This window comes from Giraffa tippelskirchi, chromosome 12, assembly GCF_054371585.1.
Source record: "Giraffa tippelskirchi isolate mGirTip1 chromosome 12, T2T-mGirTip1v1.2.pri, whole genome shotgun sequence".
Lineage (NCBI taxonomy): Eukaryota > Metazoa > Chordata > Mammalia > Artiodactyla > Giraffidae > Giraffa > Giraffa tippelskirchi.
In genome coordinates this window covers 96,655,889-96,678,628 of record NC_137286.1, presented here as the reverse complement: position 1 = coordinate 96,678,628, position 22,740 = coordinate 96,655,889, and the positions used below count along the sequence as shown (strand labels likewise).

Here is a 22,740-nt window from a genome sequence, read left to right as displayed (position 1 = left end):
AGTACATCTGCCTATTATTTGGAACCGTTTTGCCATACTAGTTCAGCAAACTACCTTTGAACTTAAACATGCCCCAATTAATATGTCATGTGTAATGATTTATGACACAAAGGTTTTACATACAATTCCACAAGAGCCAGTAACTTACAAGGTCGTGTCACAAATACCATACTTTACTATACATGGTCTATAAATATACACAATACTTACATAAGCACACCCATATACACAGACCCTTGCAAATTTATATGAATGCCTACACACCTGGGTAGATATATGCCACATATGAAAAATTTAGTAGTTCAACAGCTAAAATGTATGGAATTATTTTTCAAGGATATTATTTATATATTTATTTGTTTTAAGAAATGTGGTTTTTGGATTTCATTGTTTTTAAATGAAAAAAAAATCGTATAGATTTATACTGGATTTAACCAAAACCTCTGCTGGTTAACACAGGGAACCCATATGGCAATTGAATGCTGGTTCTAAACATTTTTAGAAGATACTTGATTTTTTAAAATATTTAAATGAGCCAATTTAAGAACACAGGGGTGTGTGTAAATGGGTGGACCTGATACTTCTTAAAAGTCTATGACAGTATGAAAACATGGGTATTTCTGCCCCATCCCACCCCCACCTAATTAATTAAGTAAGACAAAGAAGAAACAATCCATGTGGTTTTCAGAACCAGTCTTTTGAGTTCACACTGAAGTTTATACTTGATATATGATTAGGATTTGCCTTTCTAAAATGCTAAAAGCAGGAGTATATTTATTACATTGTTCTCTATGATGACTAAAGGAAAAAAACTAAGTGCAAATGAAAAAAAAGTATCAAACTGTTACCTAGAGCGCAGTGTCTTCACAGAACATATCAGGTTTACCATAAGGACAAAAATGCATTGCTTTTCCTGGAGGTCTCTTCTGCCCAGGAGAACAATTTAAAAATTCAGTGTCTAATATTCTAAAAAGAATTCTGTAAGTAAGTAAATCTTAAGTGCCTATAAATCATCAATTCAGTTCCACCAAAAAACTGAAAACTTCTAGTTTGATGCTAAGGATTTTTTTATATATATATTTCTGCTTTAGTATAATGGAATTATGCTCTGCATAGAAAGAGATCTCAAAGTCTATAAATGGTGTGCTGTTTCAATCTCTGAGGGATTTTAGTTTCAAAAAGTAAATGATATATATTGCCTCTGAAGAGTCCTTTAATAAAAGTCATATGTTCAAAAGATTAAATGCTGTGGAATAGCATTTCCCTCAGAACCGCTTGAATGGAAAGTTGGCCATGATAACTATCGGCAATTAGCACAAGTCCAGTTCCTTTTTGCCATGTCTAAACAAAGCCCTGGGTTTCATATCAGTTGGCGATATCTGCCACTTACCCAGAACAAATAGCGTTTATTGGACCTTTCTAAGCAGTAGCTGTCCAAAAGATTGACAGTTCAGGGAAGTTAAAATTACTAGAATTTATTTTTGTTCTGGACGATCTGACCCCCACCAGATTTAAGGTAACTGTTCCACTGCTTTCTTTGCATTTTTGACAGTTCAGTCAAATACATACTAATCTTTTATGGACTCAACTGTATTAAGTAATGCATTTTACGAAGACATAACTAGAACAGACACCGGCACAGGCAACCTCACAGATGTTTACTGTTTCAGCTAAAACAAAGCAGTCTTTTGATCTCAGCAGGAGTCTCTGTTCACAATTTCTATTGGAAACATTTTTAAAACCTGAAGTCTGGAACAGGTATTATTATGAACTGTTCTTTCAAGATGGAATGGTTCAGCTTGCAGTTCTCAAATAACCTGCCAGAGAAGTGTCTTTCTCTCCAACAGACAGGATAATGAGGCACTAATTATTATAAGGCTAAATTTTCAAATGCTGTTAGGTTGCCTGGACTTTTTAAAAAAAATATTCTTCTTCTTATGGTTGGAATATTTTATTCACTTGGAAAGTGAGATAGTAGCATATGTAACTATAAACCACATGGTAAAATTTGATAGTTGAGCAATTTATCAAGGGGATAAATTGATAACATTGAAAACATTATATGACAGCTGAATTTCTCTCCATCTTGAATCAAACATTTCGCTTTTAAATTCAATTTTCAAGTAAAATTTTTTGGGGAAAAAAAACAAGTACAAACCTCCAAATGGAATTATTCATTGTGAATTTATCACCTACTGAGATATGTCAAGCCTGTGAAATAGCAAAACCATGCTACACAAGTCTTAAATTGTTAGTGTCTGAACCAGTAAAACTAAATGATCACTAGGGCATGGCTTAAATACAACAGACCATACACATTAAATTCATTCTTAACATTCAGCTTTAAAAATAATTGTTTTATGTTTAAGCAAAGCTGACTATAATTTTTAAATAGAGGACTAGGAAAGCAGAATTAGTAGGTTAATGCTTAACAATGGGTTATAATCATAGACTTAGTTTAACACGAAGGAGTTTTGCATATGAAAATTTCCAAAACACCAGTAAGATCCAGAATGTATCAGAATAGAGATTTGGCTATTTGGGACCTGATTTATATAGTACTGTTTAAAAGAATTTTGCTTTCAAAATTGGTTTTTGGAAGAAGTCCAGACACATTTTTTTTAGGTCTGTATGTTTGAAAAAAAAAGTTTCCTAACTTCAGCCTTTATACATTTGAAAAATTGCATACATGGTTGTAAGGAGGAATTATGTAATTTATAGTAATGCCATTAAACAAGTTCTTCATGTGTAATCTATGCTTATGCTGTTTTCAATGAAAGACAAGTATAAAGAGTAAAATTAACTTTTAACAACAAAAATAAAGTTCCTAATGCTTAATGTAAGTCTTCATGAGTTGTATATTTCACATGACTGTTTCTCCTCATATGTTAATTCACATATGAGGGGTATGATAAGTAGCTCTGAATATTGTCTAGGAAGAAAAAGAACTCTAATTGAATAATTTTATTAATTTGCAATAAAAGTACTTTAAAAATCAGCAATCCAAATTTTAAGAAGACTATATAACTTTAGGAGAAAATGTCTGCTTAGTGCCATTTTAACCTGCTTGGCCAGAAAATCTGCACAGAAAGGTACAGAAAAATTGTATCTGCATGTCTATTTCTGATCAAAAAGAAAACCCCATCTACAGAAATTATGACTCTGTCTTGCTACACCATTTAATGTGTTCTGACACTAAGATCGGGCCCATATATGAAATTCATCTAGAGCCAGGTCTGACACAAAAACCTCACCAATTGAGCCCATTTGTGTTCAATCTCCTCAATCAAATTAATCAAATCTCCTCAATAGGTAAAAAATAATCTCCTTCAAGGATTAATATGAAATGCCTGGATATTTCCTTTTATATGATTTGGAGTTTATCAATTTCAAGGTATGCAAAACTCTTTTGTGTATTTTGCTGTTAGACTTTTGCTTAGGAAATGTGAAACCTTCACCCAACCACAAACCATATACACTGCTCCATTGTCTCTTTTACACTGAGTCTCCTACTGAATCCAAATCATCCGAAGAGAGGGGGCGATACAGGTCCTGTAAGACGAAGGGCGGTACAGATTTGTTTACTTGGGTTTCTTAGGAGCCCTGTGGCTCTCTTATGAGTGGAGCAACACCGAATGGGCATCCATGGTTTCTAATGTCATTAGACCTTCTAAAATCACCACATTTGGATAAGAGGAAAGATCATAACTGAGAAGCCATCTAAACAGATGAAAGGGATGCTATTTTGCCTTCTTGGCTTGAGCTGCTCATGAGCTTTTGCCTTCCTTTGTGTCCAGTTGAGTTCTACAGCCCCTGAGGTCTGTCAATGCCAACCTGCTACTATGTGTCAAGGCAATTCTTCCTCAAACACCTCCATCCCATCCTGGGAAGAAGAGGACCATGCTTACCTCATACAATAATTTATTAGGAGCCCCAGGGGGCATTCAGCAAATTCCGGTTCCAGAGCAGCAACCCAAGGGTTGCATTTGTGTACTGTATACACCCAATAAACACTGCGTTTTCAAAACAGTATGTTTGGAAGACAGAAAGAATGCGAACTTGACCTCCTTGCTCCCTTCCCAAAGTTCTTCCTGGTTACCCAACGGCTCACCCATCACCTCCCCTCTTCTTCCCTCCACCTCCTTCTGCTGCTGGTCGCCAGGCAACCAGCTCAGATCTGCAGAGAGTGTCTAGAATCCTGGCTTCCTTTCTAATTTGAACCACCCACTCCTCACATCATCTGACTGATCAGATAATCTACAAAAGTCAGCCATGTGGGAGTATAATGGGGAGCTTCATTCAACCTACACAATGTAACACGTTTCTTCCTGATGTATTAAGGAATGAGACCCCAGAAAGTTCATGGATAGAAGAGATCCTCCAGGATCTGCTTCTGTGACCAAACACTTCTAGACAGCAATTTAAATGACAGTGTTTAGGAAAAATAGGACAGTTACTTGGTACACTGCCATTGGGGTTCTCATGAAGAAAAGTATCTGGTGTGCAGACTCCTATTGTATAGGACTCTTCTAAAATATGGAAGGAGGTAACAAAATAAATATAATTTTAAGGGAAGGAAAAAAAGCTGATTAAACCATCATAAATAATATAAATAAAAATATAGGTTTTCTTATTTGTGAAAAAGCCGTCAAATGTTTCAATAATCCTTAAAAAAAAGCAACTTACATTCCTGTGTTTCAAAATGAGGTAGGAAGTGTGAGTGTGTGTGTGAGTGTGTGTGTGTGTGTTGGGGAGAGAAGCAGCCAACTCATTTTTCTGGCCATGTTGCTAGGCAACACAGAAAGAAAAATAGAAGTAGCTACTGTTTTCCAATTTGCAATAAAAAGAGTTATATTTATTCTTTGAAGTGTCTTCTTTTAGCACTTGCCATCTTTCACTTATTTCAGTATTTCCTGCATAGGAGTACAGCCAACCATTTGAGAAGAATATTAACCAAATTTGAAACAGGATCGGTTTTTAGGGATATTCTAGGCTCATTTTAACTGGGAGGGATTATTTGATGTAGTTGCCTCCACACTAAGATGAAAGCTCCTCTCACTAAAGCAGCTGGGAATGTTTCCACTCGTTGACATGGTACATGGATGGAGGATGTTCATTTATGGCCTAAATTCAAAAGACTGGAAACTGAACCATCTCTAAACTATCTCGTGCTCTGCTCACAACATATGCTTAATAACTGTTTTCAGATGATGATAAACCTTTGTCTCCTTAAAACAAACGGGATTGTTTTTTCCCTCTCAAGTACAGGGCTGGCACTGGTAGCTTAAATGACAAAATGAAGAGTCGCTAAGAGGACCATCCCTTATAATTACTTCCCAAGCACCGGCAGTGTTAATTACATAAGCCACTGGTCACACAGCTGCTAGGAGCTGGATGGAAATTTTCTGCCTCAGTTGGACACAGTCGTAGTGAAGTAGGGAATACAGAGGGAAGAAGCAGCACATTCTAACCTCATTTTGCCAACAAATGGACAGTTGTGCCAAGCATTTTATGTCCCCAAGATGGAAGTCTCCTCCATATAGCCAGCAGGAGAGAAGCTCAGGTCGCTGGCAGGGAGTCTCAAACACTCTAATCTAACCTCGACAACTAAGCATGAGCTGAATCCTGAATCTAATGTAATTAGTCCAGAGGATGACGAGAGATTTCAATGCCAGGTATACTCTCCAGAGTATACACTTCAAAAGAGAGACTGTTCTGTGCAAGAGGGCCCCAACTGACCTACTGTTTTTTAAATTAGAAGTTTAATTTTATTTTATTTTTTGGGCTTGCTGTGGGGCATACAGGATCTTAGTTCCCCAGCCAGGCATCGAACCCACACTCCCTGCATTGGGTGCACGGAGTTTTAACCACCGGACCACCAGGGAAGTAAGTTCCTGTCCTATTTCTAATGGCTTGCCCCTATAGATGGGGGCCTCGCTGGGTAACATTTATGAGAAAAGAACCCTCATTACCCCTTCCTCCACTCAACCATAGACATCTGGGAGATTAAATGAATCTGGACCTTTCTTCTTTTAGTAGGTCACTAATGATTCCTATACTTTAAAGTGCCAAATTACACTGTGACCAAGAAGAAAACATAGATATAGCACTCAGATGGAATTGGAGTAGAATGATAGCATTTTCTATCTGGAAAGAGTCTTTTGTTTTGTTTTTTGACTGGCGCCAGGAGAGGACTGCAGACTTACCTATGATAACACAGCCATTTAGTAGAGGAACTGGTGCCCAGCTCCAGGCCTCATTGGATCATCTAAACAAGCTGGACCTGATATTCGGAGGTTCAGTGGAGCAGGATGATACAACCTGCTGTGTTGGCTGGCCAGGCTCCAAACGGATTAGGGGTTGACTCAAGTCCCCTGCCCACCACTGTAGAGGGTGTGTGAACACAACCTTGGTAGGAGGCTTGGAAAGGGGTGTTTCCCTCTTGGAGGTAGTGTAAATGTATGGAACGTAGAAATCTCATTTTAAAGCACACAGGACAAGAGACCAAATTCAAGAATCCAGGTTTGAGTTCAAAAGTTGCCAAGGAGCCCTCACTTATTAAAATGTTCAGGGAACAGCATCCTCAGAGTTCCTATGAGCACACATCCCTCCCCACCTTGCCTGTGAAATCAGGACACTGAAAGGCCCCCTGTTGCCTCCACTGTACCATCTGGCTCCTCCCCATCCCACTACTTTTATTCTTGCCTTGATCCTACTGGAAAGGATAAATCAGGTTGTGAGTGGATCCAAACAGCAGCTCTCTCCCATCCAGAAAGAAGAGCTAACCCCCAGCCTCTCCCTTAGCAATGGAGAAACTAACACCATTTCCGGTAGCTTTTGACTCTGATCTCCAAACTCAATCAACGTCTCCATTATTACACAACAAGCTACAAGAAACATGCAGGTCATGATGAAAGAGAAGGTGCTCGGTGTGGGTTTTATGCACAGAAACACAGGTCACACGTTCCCATCACACACACAGCACAGACCCTCAGTGGCTCTGGATCACCATCCTCTGCCATAAAGCAAGTCCCGCCAGGGCCCGCCCACCTCTCCAAACCAGGCACTTTCCCTTCTTAAGGAAGGCTGGTGACCAGTGATGAGGCCTCCAGTGAAAATCGTTACAGCCCAGGAAGCTTACAAACCAGTGCCATTAAAATCTTTGCGCGTTCCGGACAAAAGGAGAAAGGTGTTTAAAAGCGAAGCAGCAACTGTCTATTCTTGGAATGAAGATCAGGACAAGTTTTACAGGGAAACTTAAGGTCCCAAGTCCTAGCTAAGAGAAACCACAGCCAAAACCAGTGACCTACTGTCAGTCACCTCCTGTCCTCACCTGGTTCTTCCTTAGAGACAAGCAGCCCTAACTCGAGAGGGCTGCTTGCTGGCACTGTGCCATCTGCACCAAGACGTGGACAGGTCTTAAACAAGGAGCTTGCTTATTCTCTTACCCTCTGCTTCCGCAGGCTTCCGGGGCTGGTGGGTGATGGGCTAGGAGACTTGCCCGAGCGCGGAGTAGAGAGCTGACTACCCGGGGTTCCATTAACTGGAAGCACAGAGAATCACAGAGAGAAAAAAAAATGGCTTATTAAAGAATTCTCCTGACAAATCAGCTTCACAGAGCAACAAACAATTAAAGAGGGACACTTGCTAAGATTCTAGACACCTTTTTATCTACAGTCCTGAACACTAGCTTCAGGGAGAAACCTTCTTCAGAAATTCACTTGTTTTGTGAATCCTGTGTCAAATATAGCTGCAGGTTACATAGGAAAAAAATGTACTTTGCACAACTTTTCTGATGATTTATTAATGATGCTTTTAACTGTGCCCACAGAGATCTTTCATGGGGTCGCAAAGAGTCGGACACAAATGAGCGACTGAACTGAACAAAGATCTTAGGCATGTGGTTCTGAGACATTTTTCAATGGAATTCATGCTTAATTCTTTAGTTTAGCTTCCTAGTACAAGCCAGTGGGAGTAAGTATTAGCACAGCTCATAAGCAAGATTCCCAGTGACTTGTGAAAGCAGATTGTTGTCTTTTTAAGAGTTAAGAACTCAATTCTAGTTAAGTTCCTGCATCCACTTGTGCCCTGTACATCCCCCAGCCTAACTTGGAAGGACCTGACTCCAGCAGTACGAAGTAATTGGCACAGACACTCAGAAACTCCTCACAGTTAGTTTGTCCTGCTGTTGAAGATAAAACTGTTTTTTTTTCTTCTTTTAAATAGGTTTAAATCACCAGAATCAATCTGTCTCTCAAGACTGCTACATATTATCCCTAGACTGAATCAAAGTCACACAACTCAAGTAAGTCATCCTTTTCTCTTTGTAGCAGTCGCTCTAAGAGATGATAAAACACTTAAAGACATGACTCTACAAAGATGTATCGAGTCGCCACTATTCTGCCTGTAAAAATGTCAACTTTTCTTTTGTTACACGTTTTACATCCACAGCCAAGGAAGTAGGATTAGCAGTGAGACACACAGATTCTCCAGGGTGCAACATAAACATTTTTCCATGAGGGAGAGAGTGATCATGCATTTAACTTACCTTCTATGAGTTCTAACATGGACACAGTCTCAGTGTCTAACCTGACAAGAGCAAGAGGCGAAATCCCTTCTCGGCACTAAACTCAGCACCGCGGAGGGAGGAGGAGGGAAGCGGCTGGATTAGTTAAGGATGGCTAAGGCTGCTCCCAGAGCAGACTGAATGAGATGCAGGATTCATCAGCAGATGCCTTTCCTGCGTAAGGCTGACGTCTTCCAGGCAGCAGTGGGAGGTGCGGGTTCTGTCTTAGGCTACATCAAAGGTGTCAATTAAGCCTCATGCCAACACGGAACCACCACAACCCCCACCGCACCACTGACTCCCGGAAGCCGAGTCCTTTCAATGTGCTCCACACTGAATCATAACCAAGTGCCTCTGGGGGCAAGAGACCCAGTGACTCATACGAAAATCCAAATGACAAGACCTCTTCCGAAGCCCAGTGACTCTCCGGGAACAAGGGGTAATAAGTCCACCCTCAGAAAATTCAGTGGCGAGGTACATGTTTATTGATTTTTCACACACAGTGTTTGCACCAAACCTCAGGGCCCATGGATGTGGGAAGTCCCTTGTTTTGTCATCTTCTCCAAAGACCTTTAACAAATGTCACAGAACTCACGCTGTGCTAATTTGTGTTTTGCCTTTGAAATTTATTTGGTGACTCCATCTAAAACACACGCAACCACACACATTTTTTTTTTTTTTTACAGATTGAAGTAGGAAGCCCTGAGAATGCTTTGATTTGCGTGCCTTCTCTGGTCCTGTCTTTGTTGAATGAGCCTGCTGCCTAGGCCTCCTGGCACGGCCCTGCCCAGCCAGTGACTCTAATAGGAAGGACTCAGGAACTGTGGGCAGAGGCAGAATCTACAGCTAATAAGGCAGGAGATCCCCTAGGGTTGACTGGAAAACAGGCTCTGGGAATATCATCTTTGCCCACATTCTACGTCACTTTACATCACCCCTACACAGACTGGGGAAAAAAATGAGCAAATGGGAAAGCAAACACAATACTCACATTTTTTACTTTTGGGACTCTAATCTTAGCCAGTGGAACATTAAACAAAACAAAACAAAACAAAACACGATAAAGTGGATGCCCAGTAAAACTGTCTTAGGAATAGTCAGCTTAAAACAGCAAAACAAAACAACAAAAAGTTTGCATCTACTAAGTACTTACTATGCATGCATCTCAGCTTATTGAAGATTTATTTTCCATGGACTAGTTAATACACTTAAACCTTTTATATATATACATATATACATATATATGGGGCTTCCCAGGTGGCTCAGTGGTAAAGAATCCACCTGCCAATGCAGGAGACCCAGGTTCCATCTCTGGGTCGGGAAGATCCCCTGGAGGAGGGCACAGCAACCCACTCCAGTATTCTTGCCTGGGAAATTTCATGGACGGAGGAGCCCACCGGGCTACAGTCCATGGGGTGACAAAGAGCTGGACACCACTGAGCAACTGGGCATGCATGCACCTATTGTCTATATGCGCGTCCGCACGCACGCACACACACACACTATTACCTCACTGAACTCTCAGGGTAACTCTGTGAGGCAAGCAGCATTATTTTAAAGATGTAGAGGCATAAAGATCATAACCAGTGAATACAGGGTGGAGCTGAAATCTGTGTACTCTTTACCCCCACCTTTCCCTACATCAGCCTTCTAACCTGAAGGAAAACTACACAACTCAACTCGAAATCACAACAAAGTATTCTGAGAGGGGGAGTACTGGGGGTTGCTCTTGACCCCCAATCACCTATGGGGTCAAGACTAGCCTACGCCCTATACAGAGAGGGTAGCAGGTAGTGAAGTCAGATCCTAAGTATTAGTAGCAGTTGGCCAGGTTAGTAAGGTAAGCGCTCCAAGGCAAGAGGACCACCTGTTTCATGGCTGGACATGGAGGAGGGAGCAAACATGGCACTCTGAAGGGACCTCAACAGGTGAGCATAGCAGCAAGCGGAGTCGAAGGAAGGACCTTACGAATGAGGATGGAGGTGGCGGCAGGGGTCACATAATGCAGGGTTTTGAAATTCAAGTTAAGGAGTCTGGTTTTTATCAAAGCACCATGAGAAGCTATTGAATGATTTTAAGCTGGAACCCAGGGGATCAGATCTGCATTTCAGAAAGCTCTGAAGAGCTCTTAAGCTGTCAAGAATGGATGAGAGGGGAACGGTAACAGGAACAGGACATCCCTTAGTCAAATGCCCAAGTGGGAGACACTGAGGCACATTTAAGGGTCTTATGGTCACAGAGCTGGGGTGGCTCTCTCTTGGGTAGTGCGGTGGAGGTGGAGGGAAAAGAGACATTTCAGAGAGATTTAAGAAGTAAAAACTATAGGACATAGTAATCAATTGGTGAAACGGATTAAGGCTAGAGGATTAAAGTGAAAGGCCCTCAGTCACGTCCAACTCTTTGTGACCCCATGGATTTAGCCCGCCAGGCTCCTCTGTCCATGGAATTCTCCAGGTAAGTTTCCTGGAGTGGGTAGTCATTCACGTCTCCAGGGGATCTTCCAATCCAGGCATCAAACCCAGGTCTTCCACATTGTAGGTGGATTTTTTATTGTCTGAGCCACCAGGGAAGAGACTTAAGACTCAACATTAAAAAAAACTAAGATCATGGCATCTGATCCATCCCTTCACGGCAAATGGAAGGGCACAAGTAGAAGCAGTGAGATTTTATTTTCTTGGGCTCCCAAATCACTGCCGACAGTGACTGCAGTCATGAAATTAAAAGACGCTCCTTGGAAGAAAAGCTATGACAAACCTAGCCAGCATATTAAAAAGCAGAGACATCACTTTGCTGACAAAGGTCCATATTAGTCAAAGCTATTTGTTTTTCCAGTAGTCATGTACAGATGTGAGAGCTGGACCAGAAAGAAGGCTGAATGCCAAAGAATTGATGTTTTTGAACTGTGGTGCTGGAGAAGATTCTTGAGAGTCCCTTGGATGGCAAGAAGATCAAACCAGTCAATCCTAAAGGAAATCAGCCCTGAATATTCACTGGAGGGACTGATGCTGAAGCTGAAGCTCCAATACTTTGGCCACTTGATGTGAAAAGCTGACTCATTGGAAAAGACCCTGATGCTGGGAGAGATTGAGGGCAGGAGGAGAAGGGGGTGGCAGAGGATGAGATGGTTAGATAGCATCAACAACTCAATGTACATGAATTTGAGCAAACTTCAGGAGATAGTGAAGGACAAGAGAGCCAGGTGTGCTGCAGTCCATGGGGTTGCAAAGCGTTGGACATGACTTAGAGACTGAACAACAATGACCAAAACAACAAGGCTAGCAGAGGAGAGTGTTTGGAAGGACATAGAGAGTTTGGACACACTGAACTGAAGCATCATTGTATATATCTTGTTATACATGGCTGGCATAAAAAAAGAGAAAAAAAATCTGCATTGCAAATTGGTGCCATTTTTGCAGTTTGATATGAGGAAACTGAGGTTCAGAGAGGTAACCTGTGGAAAGACAAATAGATGAAAGGTGGGAGAGCTAGAAATGAGTCTCATTCATGTCCTACTCAAAGAACTGCATACTTTTCCCACGAGTGGCCTGCTCATCAGGACACGTCCAGGTCGATCTCTCTCTGTCTGCGGAGCTGAGGATGTATAGGCTTCTCTCTCACTGGGGCACTAGAACCTGCCTCTTTTATTTGTAGCCACTGGGCTCACGGCTTCCACTTGTCTTTCCATCTCTCATGAGAAATGAAGTTCAAGTGCCAAACAAGTCATTTACAGTCAAACATTTTTGGAACACAATCTGCTTTTAAGTTGGGAAAGATCTGTATTGTTAAGGTCAGAGTTCTGTAGAGACTCTTCCTCTTGGCCACCTAAAAAGCACCATCAACTTCGGAAATTGGTTCTTGATCTCCAGAAAACATCATACTCCTCATCCTGCTGGGATAAGTAATTTTGTCTCATAAGTAAGGTTGACACATGTATTGAGTCCCATTGTTTTTTAATCCTGTACTACCAGAAGTCCCTGAGTGCCAATAAAAAAGGGTTTTCTCACTTATTTAATAGAACTCACTAAAATTCAACTAACAAATGGTATTACAGAAGCCTTTATTAAACAATTCTTTATTTTGAATGGGAAAAATCCAGCTTCACATGGTTGTTTCTAAATGGCCAAGTGGGCCCAACAATTAGTTATTTCAGTTGGAAGTCACTAAACATCTGAATTACTAAAGGACTCATCAGATCCACTGCCTTAGATCCTGCTCTGATTTCCTTTGCTCACATGTGTCTGGGTACATTTTAAATGCTGTATCCTTTGTTCTGATTTTTACCTCCTGAATGAGAAGTGCTTAACTCTAGGCTGCATTATTCTCATATTCTGTGATGATCAATTTCATACCTAGCCATCAAAGAGCTGTAGGAAGAAATCTGTGGAGCTGACTTCTACCATCTCCAGTCCACCCCCTCTCGGGGGCACCTGAGCCTAGCAAGGACACAGCGGCCTGAAGTGGACACAGACCATGACTCCTCATTGAAGATCTGACCTCACCTCTTCCTTCATTCTTCCTTCAAAGACCGATGATCCTACTCTCCTCACTGGAGTCATGAATTCAGGATTCTATAATCCACCATTCAGTACAGGCAACATTCACTAACCACATGCCTGACTCTGTCTAATGGTCCCTGTTCTCCCAAAACTTACGATTGAATATGAAAGTTACCAAAAAAAAAAGAAAATTCTAGGATCCGGAAATACTTGGCTTACCTGTTCAAATTCATTGCTCCTTTTAAATGACTTTAAACTCATGTGTGTTTGAATTTAGCAAACCCGTTGTAAACTTAAAGAATTTTTTCCCTTTACAGTTTCATTAGTAAAAGGCTCAGACAGCAAGTGAAAACCAAATGCTTGAATGTCTCAAACTGGTCTGGAAGTTAGAACAATCTCCATGCAAGACCATCTCATTACAAGGTGACTAACCTTTTGGACCTGAAAAGCTATCTTGCTGTTTCTCTATCTTCTTTTTGAACTAAGGTGGCTCATTTATTAATATTTATGCTGCTGCACTTGCAAGCACGAGAGGAGGGAACGTGTTTGCATGCATGTGAGTCCATCTATCCGTCTGTGTGTTCAGGGGGTGGTGATTCAGGCAGGCTTCCCGGGAGATCTGGCTGCTTGCCTTAGACTTTCCCTCACTCCTTGATCATGGAGGAGGCTGTAGATACTCTAAAATATGCTTTCCCAGCCCTTGTCCATTGCCTGCCACATTATCAAGAAAGAAAAAAAAAAGAAGGAAAAAGCAGATGGAGTCAACCTAGGCAAAGACAAAACAGACAAGTGTCTGACGGGTGGGAGAACTCTTGAGAAAAATGCTTTTTCTTCATTTCATCTTCATAGGTGCTGACTTCATAGATGAATCGGAACCCTGATTTTCTCTATCCGTCTGCATTTTCTTAAACAGGGCCAGTGGATCCAATTCCGAGGGACTATCTTATTGGGTCAGGAAGATCCCCTGGAGGAGGGAATGGCAATGCACTCCAGGATTCTTTCCTGGAGAATCCCATGGACAGAGGAGCCTGGTGGGCTACAGACCATGGGGTCACAAAGAGTTGGACATGACTGAGTGACTAACACTTTCACCTTATTGGGACAGTCCAGTGGTTAAGACTCTGCACTTCCACTGGAGGGGCATGGGTTCTATCTCTGGTCAGGGAACTAAGACCCCATATGACTGGGGACTAAGATCCACATACCATGGGACTTGCCCCCACCACGAAAGACAAAAGGACTGTCTTATCTACTGTGGACAATGGCAAGGCAGGTGGTCAGTAGAAACAGAGGAGCTGGAGAGAGGAACATGGCTCTATGAGTTAATTTTTTAATATTTACAAATAGGGCCTTGAACCTCAGGAGATCTAGGCAACTTGAAAAGATTCCATTGTTCCTCAATTCACTCATCCAGTCAACATTTACTCAGTAGTGACCATGAACTTGAAGGCATTGTAGGATGCATTAAAGGACTCCTGCCCTCAGAAACCTTGACTTGGTCAGGTGACACAACCTGTCACCTGTAGCCTGGGAGCCAAATCAACTGTCACAGGATGGGGGAGGAGGGGTAGACCCTCACAGAGGTCAGCTGGGCCAAACTGGGCATGTGCACTTTCGACCAGAAGTGATAGAGGAAAGGTTCCTAGAAAGTGACAGGAATAAAGGTGGAAGAGCCCCAGAGGTTCCTGGTGGAAATTTAAATTGGTGTCCAGGCTAGAGCACAAGTCCAGAGGAGACATGAGAGATACAGCTGGAAAGGAAGACTGTGGCCAACCCAAGACAGTTCTTCATCCTAGAATAAAGAGTTTAGAACTGATTGAGTGGACGGTAAGTAATGGCAACGGGCTTCCCAGGTGGTGCCAGTGGTAAGGAACCCGTCTGTCAATGCAGGTGATGTAAGAAGTGGAGGTTTGATCCCTGGCTCGGGAAGATCCCCTGGATGAGGGCATGGCAACCCACTCCAGAATTCTTGCCTGGAGAATCCCAGGGACAGAGGAGCCTGGCAGGCTGCAGTCCATAGGGTTGCAAAGAGTCGAACACAACTGAAGTGACTTCACACACACACACAAGTAACGGTAACACGTCTAACATCAGCGCCCAGTGCAGAGTGAGGAGCAGAGGTCAGAGGCAGGGAGGGGGCCGGCTAGCTGCTCCTGCAGCTGCGAGAAATCAGAGTCCTAGGACAGCAAAGCAGGGGCCAAGAACACTGGTGACAAACTGAAGGTGGACGAGGGGGAGAAAAGGAGTCAAAGATGCTTTCAAGGTACAAGGAAAGAGATCTTGAATGTAACAATAAGACAGCATCATCTGGAATGCTGATTTAAAATGATGAAAATGTGTCAGCGGGGATCACAGAAGAGGCTGGTCATTCTGAAGGAATTAGGTGATTAAAGGCACCACCAAGGACCAGCGTGGTGAGGGTCTCTGGGTGCTTAGTCCCCACCAAGGACCAGCGTGGTGAGGGTCTCTGGGTGGTTAGTCCCCACCCTACCAGGTACTGCAGGCGGCCTCCCCTTGGAGTAAAGCCCGGGAGTCCGCCCCTGGGACAACGTGCCCGCTGAAAGGGACTTTCCACAGGTCACCAGTGGTGTCCTTACTGCCAAATCCTGGGTTCCCTTCTGTTCTCAACTCTACTTGCCCTCAGAAACATTTCTGGCCTCTTCCTCCATCTTGAAAGTTTCTGCCCCCTTTGACTTCCGTTCCTGCATACTCACTGTCCCCTCGCCTCTTCTATTGTGCTTTTTTTAAAATTGGAGGGTAACTGGTTTACAATATTGCGTTAGTTTCTTCAGTGTAACAGCGTGAATCAGCTGTCTGTATGCATATATCCCCTCCATCCTAAGCCTCCCTCCCACCCCCATCCCACACCTCTAGGTCATCACAGGGCGCCGAGCTGAGCTCCCTGTGCTATTCAGCAGCTTCCCACTAGCTAGCTATTTTACACGTGTGAGTGTATATATGTCAACGCTACTTTCTCAATTCATCCCACCCTCCCTCCTCCCCCAAGCCCAGTGCCCACGAGTCTGTTCTCTAAGTCTGCGTCTCTGCTCCTGCCCTGGAAATAAGTTCATCTGTACCATTTTTCTAGATTCCACATGTATGCATTAATAGAAGGTACTTGTTTTTCTCTTTCTGACTTACTTCACCCATTTCCTCTGATATACCCTTATAACTGCACACGTTCCTGCAGTTCCAATCTCTCCTTGGGTTGAGGGGAGGTGCATTTTACATTTATATTATTTAAATCGCTGCTATATGTCAGTGTCTACCCAGTACATACACTGACAGCTCAAATCTGACTTCCACACCATTCCTTCCCACCTGCCTACTGGTGCTTCCGGAGCATCTCACATGGGTGGCTACAATGGGACCCATCCCTCATCAATGGGCAAATCATCTCTGATCCCCTTCTCTTTGGCCTCACATCCAGTTACATTCTTAGTTTCATTTCCTTTTTGAAATTTCCCACATTTCATTTTATTAAAGATTTTTTTTTTTTAATGTAAACCATTCTTAAAATCTTTTATTGAATTTGTTACAATATTGCTTCTGTTTTATGTTTTGCTTTGTGGCCACAAGGCATGCGGGATCTCAGCTCCCCGACCAGGGACCAAACCTGCATCCCCTGAACACTGGAAGGCAAAGTCCTAACCACTGGACCACCAGGGAAGTCCTGTCCCCCATGTTAAAAATTGTTTAAATTCTGTCCTAAAAGTTTTTTCCCAGGTGGCTTCACAGAGCCCTCCTGGCCCTTGGTCCTTTCTGTGTAGCCATCCTTCCTACCCCAGTGCCATTGTATATAAATTCAGGTAAGTAACTAATCATGGCCTTACTAAAAGTCACCTTTTACCCTCTAATACGTACAACATTGTTCTCATGGCATAATGCATGGTGCAATCTCAGCATAACCAACTGGACTACCACCATCTTCTCCCTCTCCTAGAATTTTGTCATCCGTTTCTACTGAGCTAGCAACTGCTCCTTAAACATGCCGTATGTGTCCATGCTTTTGTGCCTTAACTCTCACTGTTTTCTCAGGTGATGATGCCCTCTGGGCCTTTCTTATCCTGGCAAGATCCTTCAAGCCCCAATTTATAAGTCTTTTTCTCTGACCCTATTAATGAGATGTAGCCCTATGGCTACATCTATAGTAAGTAGCATGTGTATTTGTCTCCCAACTTGAAGAATTGCGGTTTAATCACGTTTGTATCCCTACAACCTAATACATGCCTGGAACACAGTTGATGTCCTGGATATATTTAATTAACATGGAGCAGTAGCGGTGAGGATTTATTAAAGCAGTTGCCATAGGGTGCTGACCCCACAGATAGTGTGTCAAGATAAAGGTTCAAAGTTTCAAAGAGTATCTTTGGAAATACTCACCTGCTGAGCAGGGCGGTGGGGGCGCAGGGCGGTTGATGAGTGCAGGGAAGGAGAATGGAAGGGGGATTCAGCTCTACAGGCAATAGAAAATTCTAAAAACACAGGGAATCAACCAGTCACCAGCCCTCTGGATTTGCTCGCTGCATTTTGTTTTCAACAATTCTCTTGGAATGCCAAAGCAGAAAAGATCCTCTATAGAATGGATATGTCTGAAATCTCTGCACTAAAGGAAAAAGACAGCTAAAAATTAATAGCTAGCCATCTGCCTTTGATGGTGCTTGCTATAAGCTTTTAAAATTGATAAATTGGACCGGTATGCTGATTAAAATTCTCTTTGCTTCTCCAGCTTTGATCCTTATCTGCGTATGTTGCATAAAATATTTTATATAACTATAAAAAAGTAAAATTTGACTAGCATAAATAAAAAAGACTTGAAGATTTCCAAAGTCATATTAAAGTAAGTTTTAAGCCTGGGAAATATAAGATAATGCTTCCATCATGGTAGAAGGTCATCAACTAAGGCATCTAGCTTTTCCTTCTTTTAAATGTTCACTCCTGCATCTCTCACATCACTGGTCCCTGGTGGGTTTCAATGCATACTGAATGAATGAATGTCTTAGACTATAAGCTTCTGGAGGGCAAGAAAGTGCATCAGTTTATGCTTGAATTGATGAGCGTAAGCATCCACTGGGGACTCAGTTATGTTTTTTATGGCTTCTAAACAGAGGCAGTTACTATATGAGAAAAAAAATTGGCCATCCACTTAACTGGGAATAAAACTCTAAAACAAACAAAATTCTCAAAGTTCTTATAAGGGATCTAAGAGGCCAAAATTTTGAAATCTCTAAGTTTTTAAGGAGGACTGCAGCAATGACGATTTAAGATAGGTTAACATAGTTTCCTTCTACTTTTAACATTAAGAAAACAAAATAAAGCAAAATGAAAGCTTATCCATTCTTACTGAAACTGAATGAGTGCATAAAATACTCTTATTTGGAGAGAGACTTTGTTATAATTTCCCTGTGGAGATAAAGGAATTTGTTGATGAGAAATTCGCCTTTAAAATTACACGTTGTGAGATGTCTGTGTTCCAAAGAGACACATAAAACTTCAATCCACATGAAACTCTCTTTATGATGCTCTCACATATTCCTGTTTCTTTAAGAAGTAACTAAAACCAGTTTTCTCCATTTCTTTTTTTAATTAATTAATGTTTGGCTGTGCCAGGTCTTCATTGCTGCACACAGACTTTCTCTAGTTGGGGCAAGTAGGGGCTACTCTCTAGCTGCGGCACTCGGGTTTTTCACTGTGGTATGCGGGCTTCTCGCTGCAGTGGCTTTTCTTGTTGTGGAGCACAGGGTCTAGAGTGCACAGACCTATAGGGCTATAGGGCACAACTGTAGGGCTCAGTAGTTGTAGGGCATGGATTTAGATTCCCTGAAGCACATGGGGTCTTTCTGGACCAGGGATTGAACCCATGTCCCCTGCGCATCGGCAGGTGGATTCTTAACCACTGGACCACTGGAGAAGTTGACCCCATTTCTTAATGATACCTCATTCCGTGTTTCAGCACACAATTTTCTCAGGACTCCTTATTCTTGTTGTGTTTAGACTTCTGGTTCCTTTTTCTCCAGCTCCAATTTGCCTTTTTTGGATACTTTCTGTTATGGAGACTAATAATAATACAACAGCTCTGTGAATTACGCTATGTGTAAATTATTTAGGGGGCTTAACCTGTGTGCTTCTTGACCGCAGGGGCTATTTCTTTCATCTCAGCATTATTAGTGTCTAGAAAGCGCCCGACACTAGCAGGATTGAACTTGATATTTCTGAATGTGTAAATGAACACCTTACATTAATAAATCACCTCTAACTTCTCCTAGTCTCAAGAAGAGGAATGAGTAAGGAACAAAGAGAAGATTTACTGAGGAGTCTCATTCTTGTTCTAACATTTGACTTACAAAGGCAAGTTTCTGTCTACTACTGGCAAACATCGTGAAGTTGGAGTGAATCATTTCACCCCCTGGAATGCCCCTGCCTGGGACTAACACTTAGGCTTCTACTGCAAAGGGTTATGATGTCGTAAATCTCATCTTAAACTAGGTACTGCATCAGTTATTTCCTGAAGATCAAAATTTTAATAAGCAGAGGTGAAGAAACAGGTATCAAGAATGGCCAGCCTGCTGTGTCCAGAGCACTGGAAGCCCCAGTTGCCTGTTCTGAGCAGGCACATTAGCCCTGTGACTCTGGGCCAAGCAATTCCCCCAGCCCTGACCCTGATTCCTCATTTAAAAAATAGAGTATATATTATATAACAAAGAATAATGTCTTGTCTTGCTTATTGTTGGGAGAGGAAAATGAAGAGATTAAAGTTCTATGTTAACTCTGATGTTTCATTTAAATGTAAAGCCCAGGGCTTCCTTGGTGGTCCTGTGGTTAAGAATCTGCCTACCAATGCAGGAGACATGAGTTTGATCCCTGGTCCAGAAAGATCCCACATGCCGCAGAGCAACTAAGCCAGTGAATTGCAACTATTGAAGCCTGCACACCTAGAGTCCCTTTTCTGCAACAAGAGAAGTCACCACGAGAAGCCTGCACAATGCGGCAAAGAGAAGGCCCCCCACCTTCCACAACTAGAGAACACTCTCACACAGCAACAAAGACCCAGTGCAGCTATGGATAAACAAATACTTCTCAAAGTGTTAAAGAGATCATTAAAAAACTTATTAAAAATAAACGCAAAGTCAACAAAACGATCACAGATAGCATGGGGACCTACAAATCTCAACTTCACACAACGCTCCAATTTCTGTATCAGGCAGGAAGGTGGATATTGGAAGCAGAAATTTTAAAACTGAAGGAGAAACCAGTTCAAACTTTATGTGAATGTGTAAGGAGGAAAAACAAAAATTCCTCAGTGTTACAAAGTCACGTTCATGGTGGAAGGGGGCCATGGGGGACATCAATGTTCCAGGAGTATGAAAGGGAAGTTATTCACATTCCAGTCCTATAATTTATGAAAAACACCATACAGGCTATTTTAAGAAAATTCAGATGCAGTCAATACAGAGATAATTCATTGCTCCCTTCCACGTTTTCAAGAGACAGACTTGAGTAGAGGCAGGAGTCTTAGGCTAGTTGAGTGGAGGGGACCAAGGCAGGTGATCCCCCGACATCCAGCAAGAACACTTGCCCTCAAAAGACATGGAGACACCACTGAACTTTCTAAACCCTGGGCTCAGGTTCTGGGAAAAGGGGTCCTTGAGGCAATCCATGCATTTGCAACTGGGTGTTGCTGCTCTATAAACCCTCTCAAATAAGAATCATCCAGAGGAAGGTGGGAAGATTTGGTAGCAAGTCAGAATCAAGAGACAGTCATCACATATTATAAGCTCTTATATAACCAGGAAATGATTATATGGGATATCTTCTAAATCAAAAAGCAGGGAGTTGAAAACTATATGCATAAAAGGCTTATATTAAAACGTGATGAGTGCAGTAAAAAAGTAATTAATACTTTTGCCCTAGAAGTTTAAAGATACCTTGAATGAAGTGTTAATTTTTCAAGACTATATTGATTTTAGGATGGATTAGATTATGCTTTCTGAATAGAAATGATAATTCCCTGGCATTGTGTACCTATCACCTATTCCAGGCGATTTCTGGTCAAATCAACCAGGTTTTAACTGGTGAAAAAGGGATTCAGAGAAACAGCAGAAAATAGATGCTTGTTCGAAGCAACCTATCGATGTTGAGGAAATGTATCCTATGCATTTTAAACTTCTAAAGAGAATGGTTCCAAACGTTGGCAGTGACAAATTCAAATACATCTAATACATTTGCCCATCTCTGTTTCTGAGTTTCCAGAATTACTTTTGGTAAATGATATAGTCATCTTTATTTATAAGATTATAATTAAATACATTTATAAGATTTATATAATCTTAAGAGATGCTGAATAGTGACTCTGTGACCAGTTAATTCCAAAGTGAAACAATTTCCTATATTCATAATTATCTTTTTAAGATTAGAGTGATGGTTCTTTTTTTTTTTTTCTTAACTGAAATTTTAGATTCCTTTTTTGAAATAGACTCTTCATTATTTACAAGCTTATTTTTTTCTGAGTTGCAAAAATTCTCTCTTCCTTTTTTTTCTTTTGGCCCTATATTACCAATGGGAGGCCCCCATTCAGTCCTGGCTGCCATGATTAGACAGACAGAAGCATGAAGACGCTTCTGCATCTGTAGCGGAAACCTGAGCTGCAGACAGTAACTGCTCCTGGTGTCAGGAGCTGGTCCTTGGATGCGCGCACAAGAGTCTGACCTGCCCACTACCTTCTGTGACCTATGGAGACAAGAAGCTGAGAGAAAAGAAATTCTTGCCCAAGCCTAAGAGCTTCTAACTGCCTACAGCTCTTAAAAACACCACCCCCAAAGGTAATAACAAAAAGTTAATAGCAATAAGTGCACACTGAGTCCCTTAAAATATCTATGATACGAGACGTACGATTTCGGCTAATCTCTCATTCTCATTAGACGCTTCCCCCTCAACCACGCCTGAAGCTTTTTAAGTACTTTTTGAATTTTTGATTTTTTGATCTTGCCCCACTACATGTGGGATCTTAGTTCGCTAACCAGGGATCGAACCCAAGACTCCTGCAATAGAAGCACAGAGTCTTAATCACTGAACCACCAGGGAAGTCCCATAGCCCATGGTGTATACTAAGAGGAAGGAGAGGAGAAAGATTAAGTAAAATTGTGCAGTATCAAAGTGGGTTGGATAGGGCACAAATATCGGTTTTTAATATAGACTTTTTTTTAGTGGTATTGATTATGTTCCAACTAATGTGAGGCCTGATTCTCCTTCACAGCTTTTCACGATTGTATTAAATAGCCATGATTTTAGGGAAAACAGGCTGGCTAGGTCCATCACCTCCTCTTCTTTCCTGCTCTGTGGGACTTCATCCTACAACCCAGGCAGGTCTGACTGGAAAAAAAATGAGGACTGCTTTTTGGTCAAGACTGATCATCTTCCAAAGGGCTCCACTGTAACCTATCAGTTGATTAATAACAAGCTAACCAAGAGGAGCTTTAACCAGCTGCTTTTCTGTCATCACCCCACCATTCGTGGAGTCTACATCTGCAGGTAGGTGGCATCTCCCCAGAAGGGAGAGCCTTTCTCCAGTATCAATTTCCAGAGAAGAGGTGATCTTCAGATATAAATTCTCTCTTCTCCCGGGTGACTGGTTCTCTGAAAGCAGGTCATTATGAGGACGCAGAAAAGGAGACTGGCAGT

The 22,740-nt window shown here is 41.8% G+C and overlaps 1 protein-coding gene and 1 long non-coding RNA gene across 6 annotated transcripts in view; one reads left to right on the top strand and one right to left on the bottom strand.

Moving 5' to 3' along the window:
* DCLK1 (doublecortin like kinase 1) overlaps window positions 1-22,740 on the bottom strand; it is a 345,430-nt gene that overhangs the window by 77,084 nt on the left and 245,606 nt on the right. For 3 of the 5 annotated variants that reach the window (XM_081551840.1, XM_081551841.1, XM_081551839.1), the window contains exon 6: window positions 7,449-7,543. In XM_081551840.1, the coding sequence (XP_081407966.1) occupies window positions 7,449-7,543 (95 nt within the window). Of the gene's footprint in view, window positions 1-1,474; window positions 3,553-7,448; window positions 7,544-22,740 lie in introns of those variants that run through there. The other 2 variants (XM_081551842.1, XM_081551843.1) reach the window with 2 other exon arrangements.
* LOC145530446 (uncharacterized) lies at window positions 10,152-16,569 on the top strand. The gene is made up of 3 exons (XR_014071777.1): window positions 10,152-10,494; window positions 13,380-13,485; window positions 13,976-16,569. It is a non-coding gene; the product is annotated as an uncharacterized LOC145530446 (long non-coding RNA).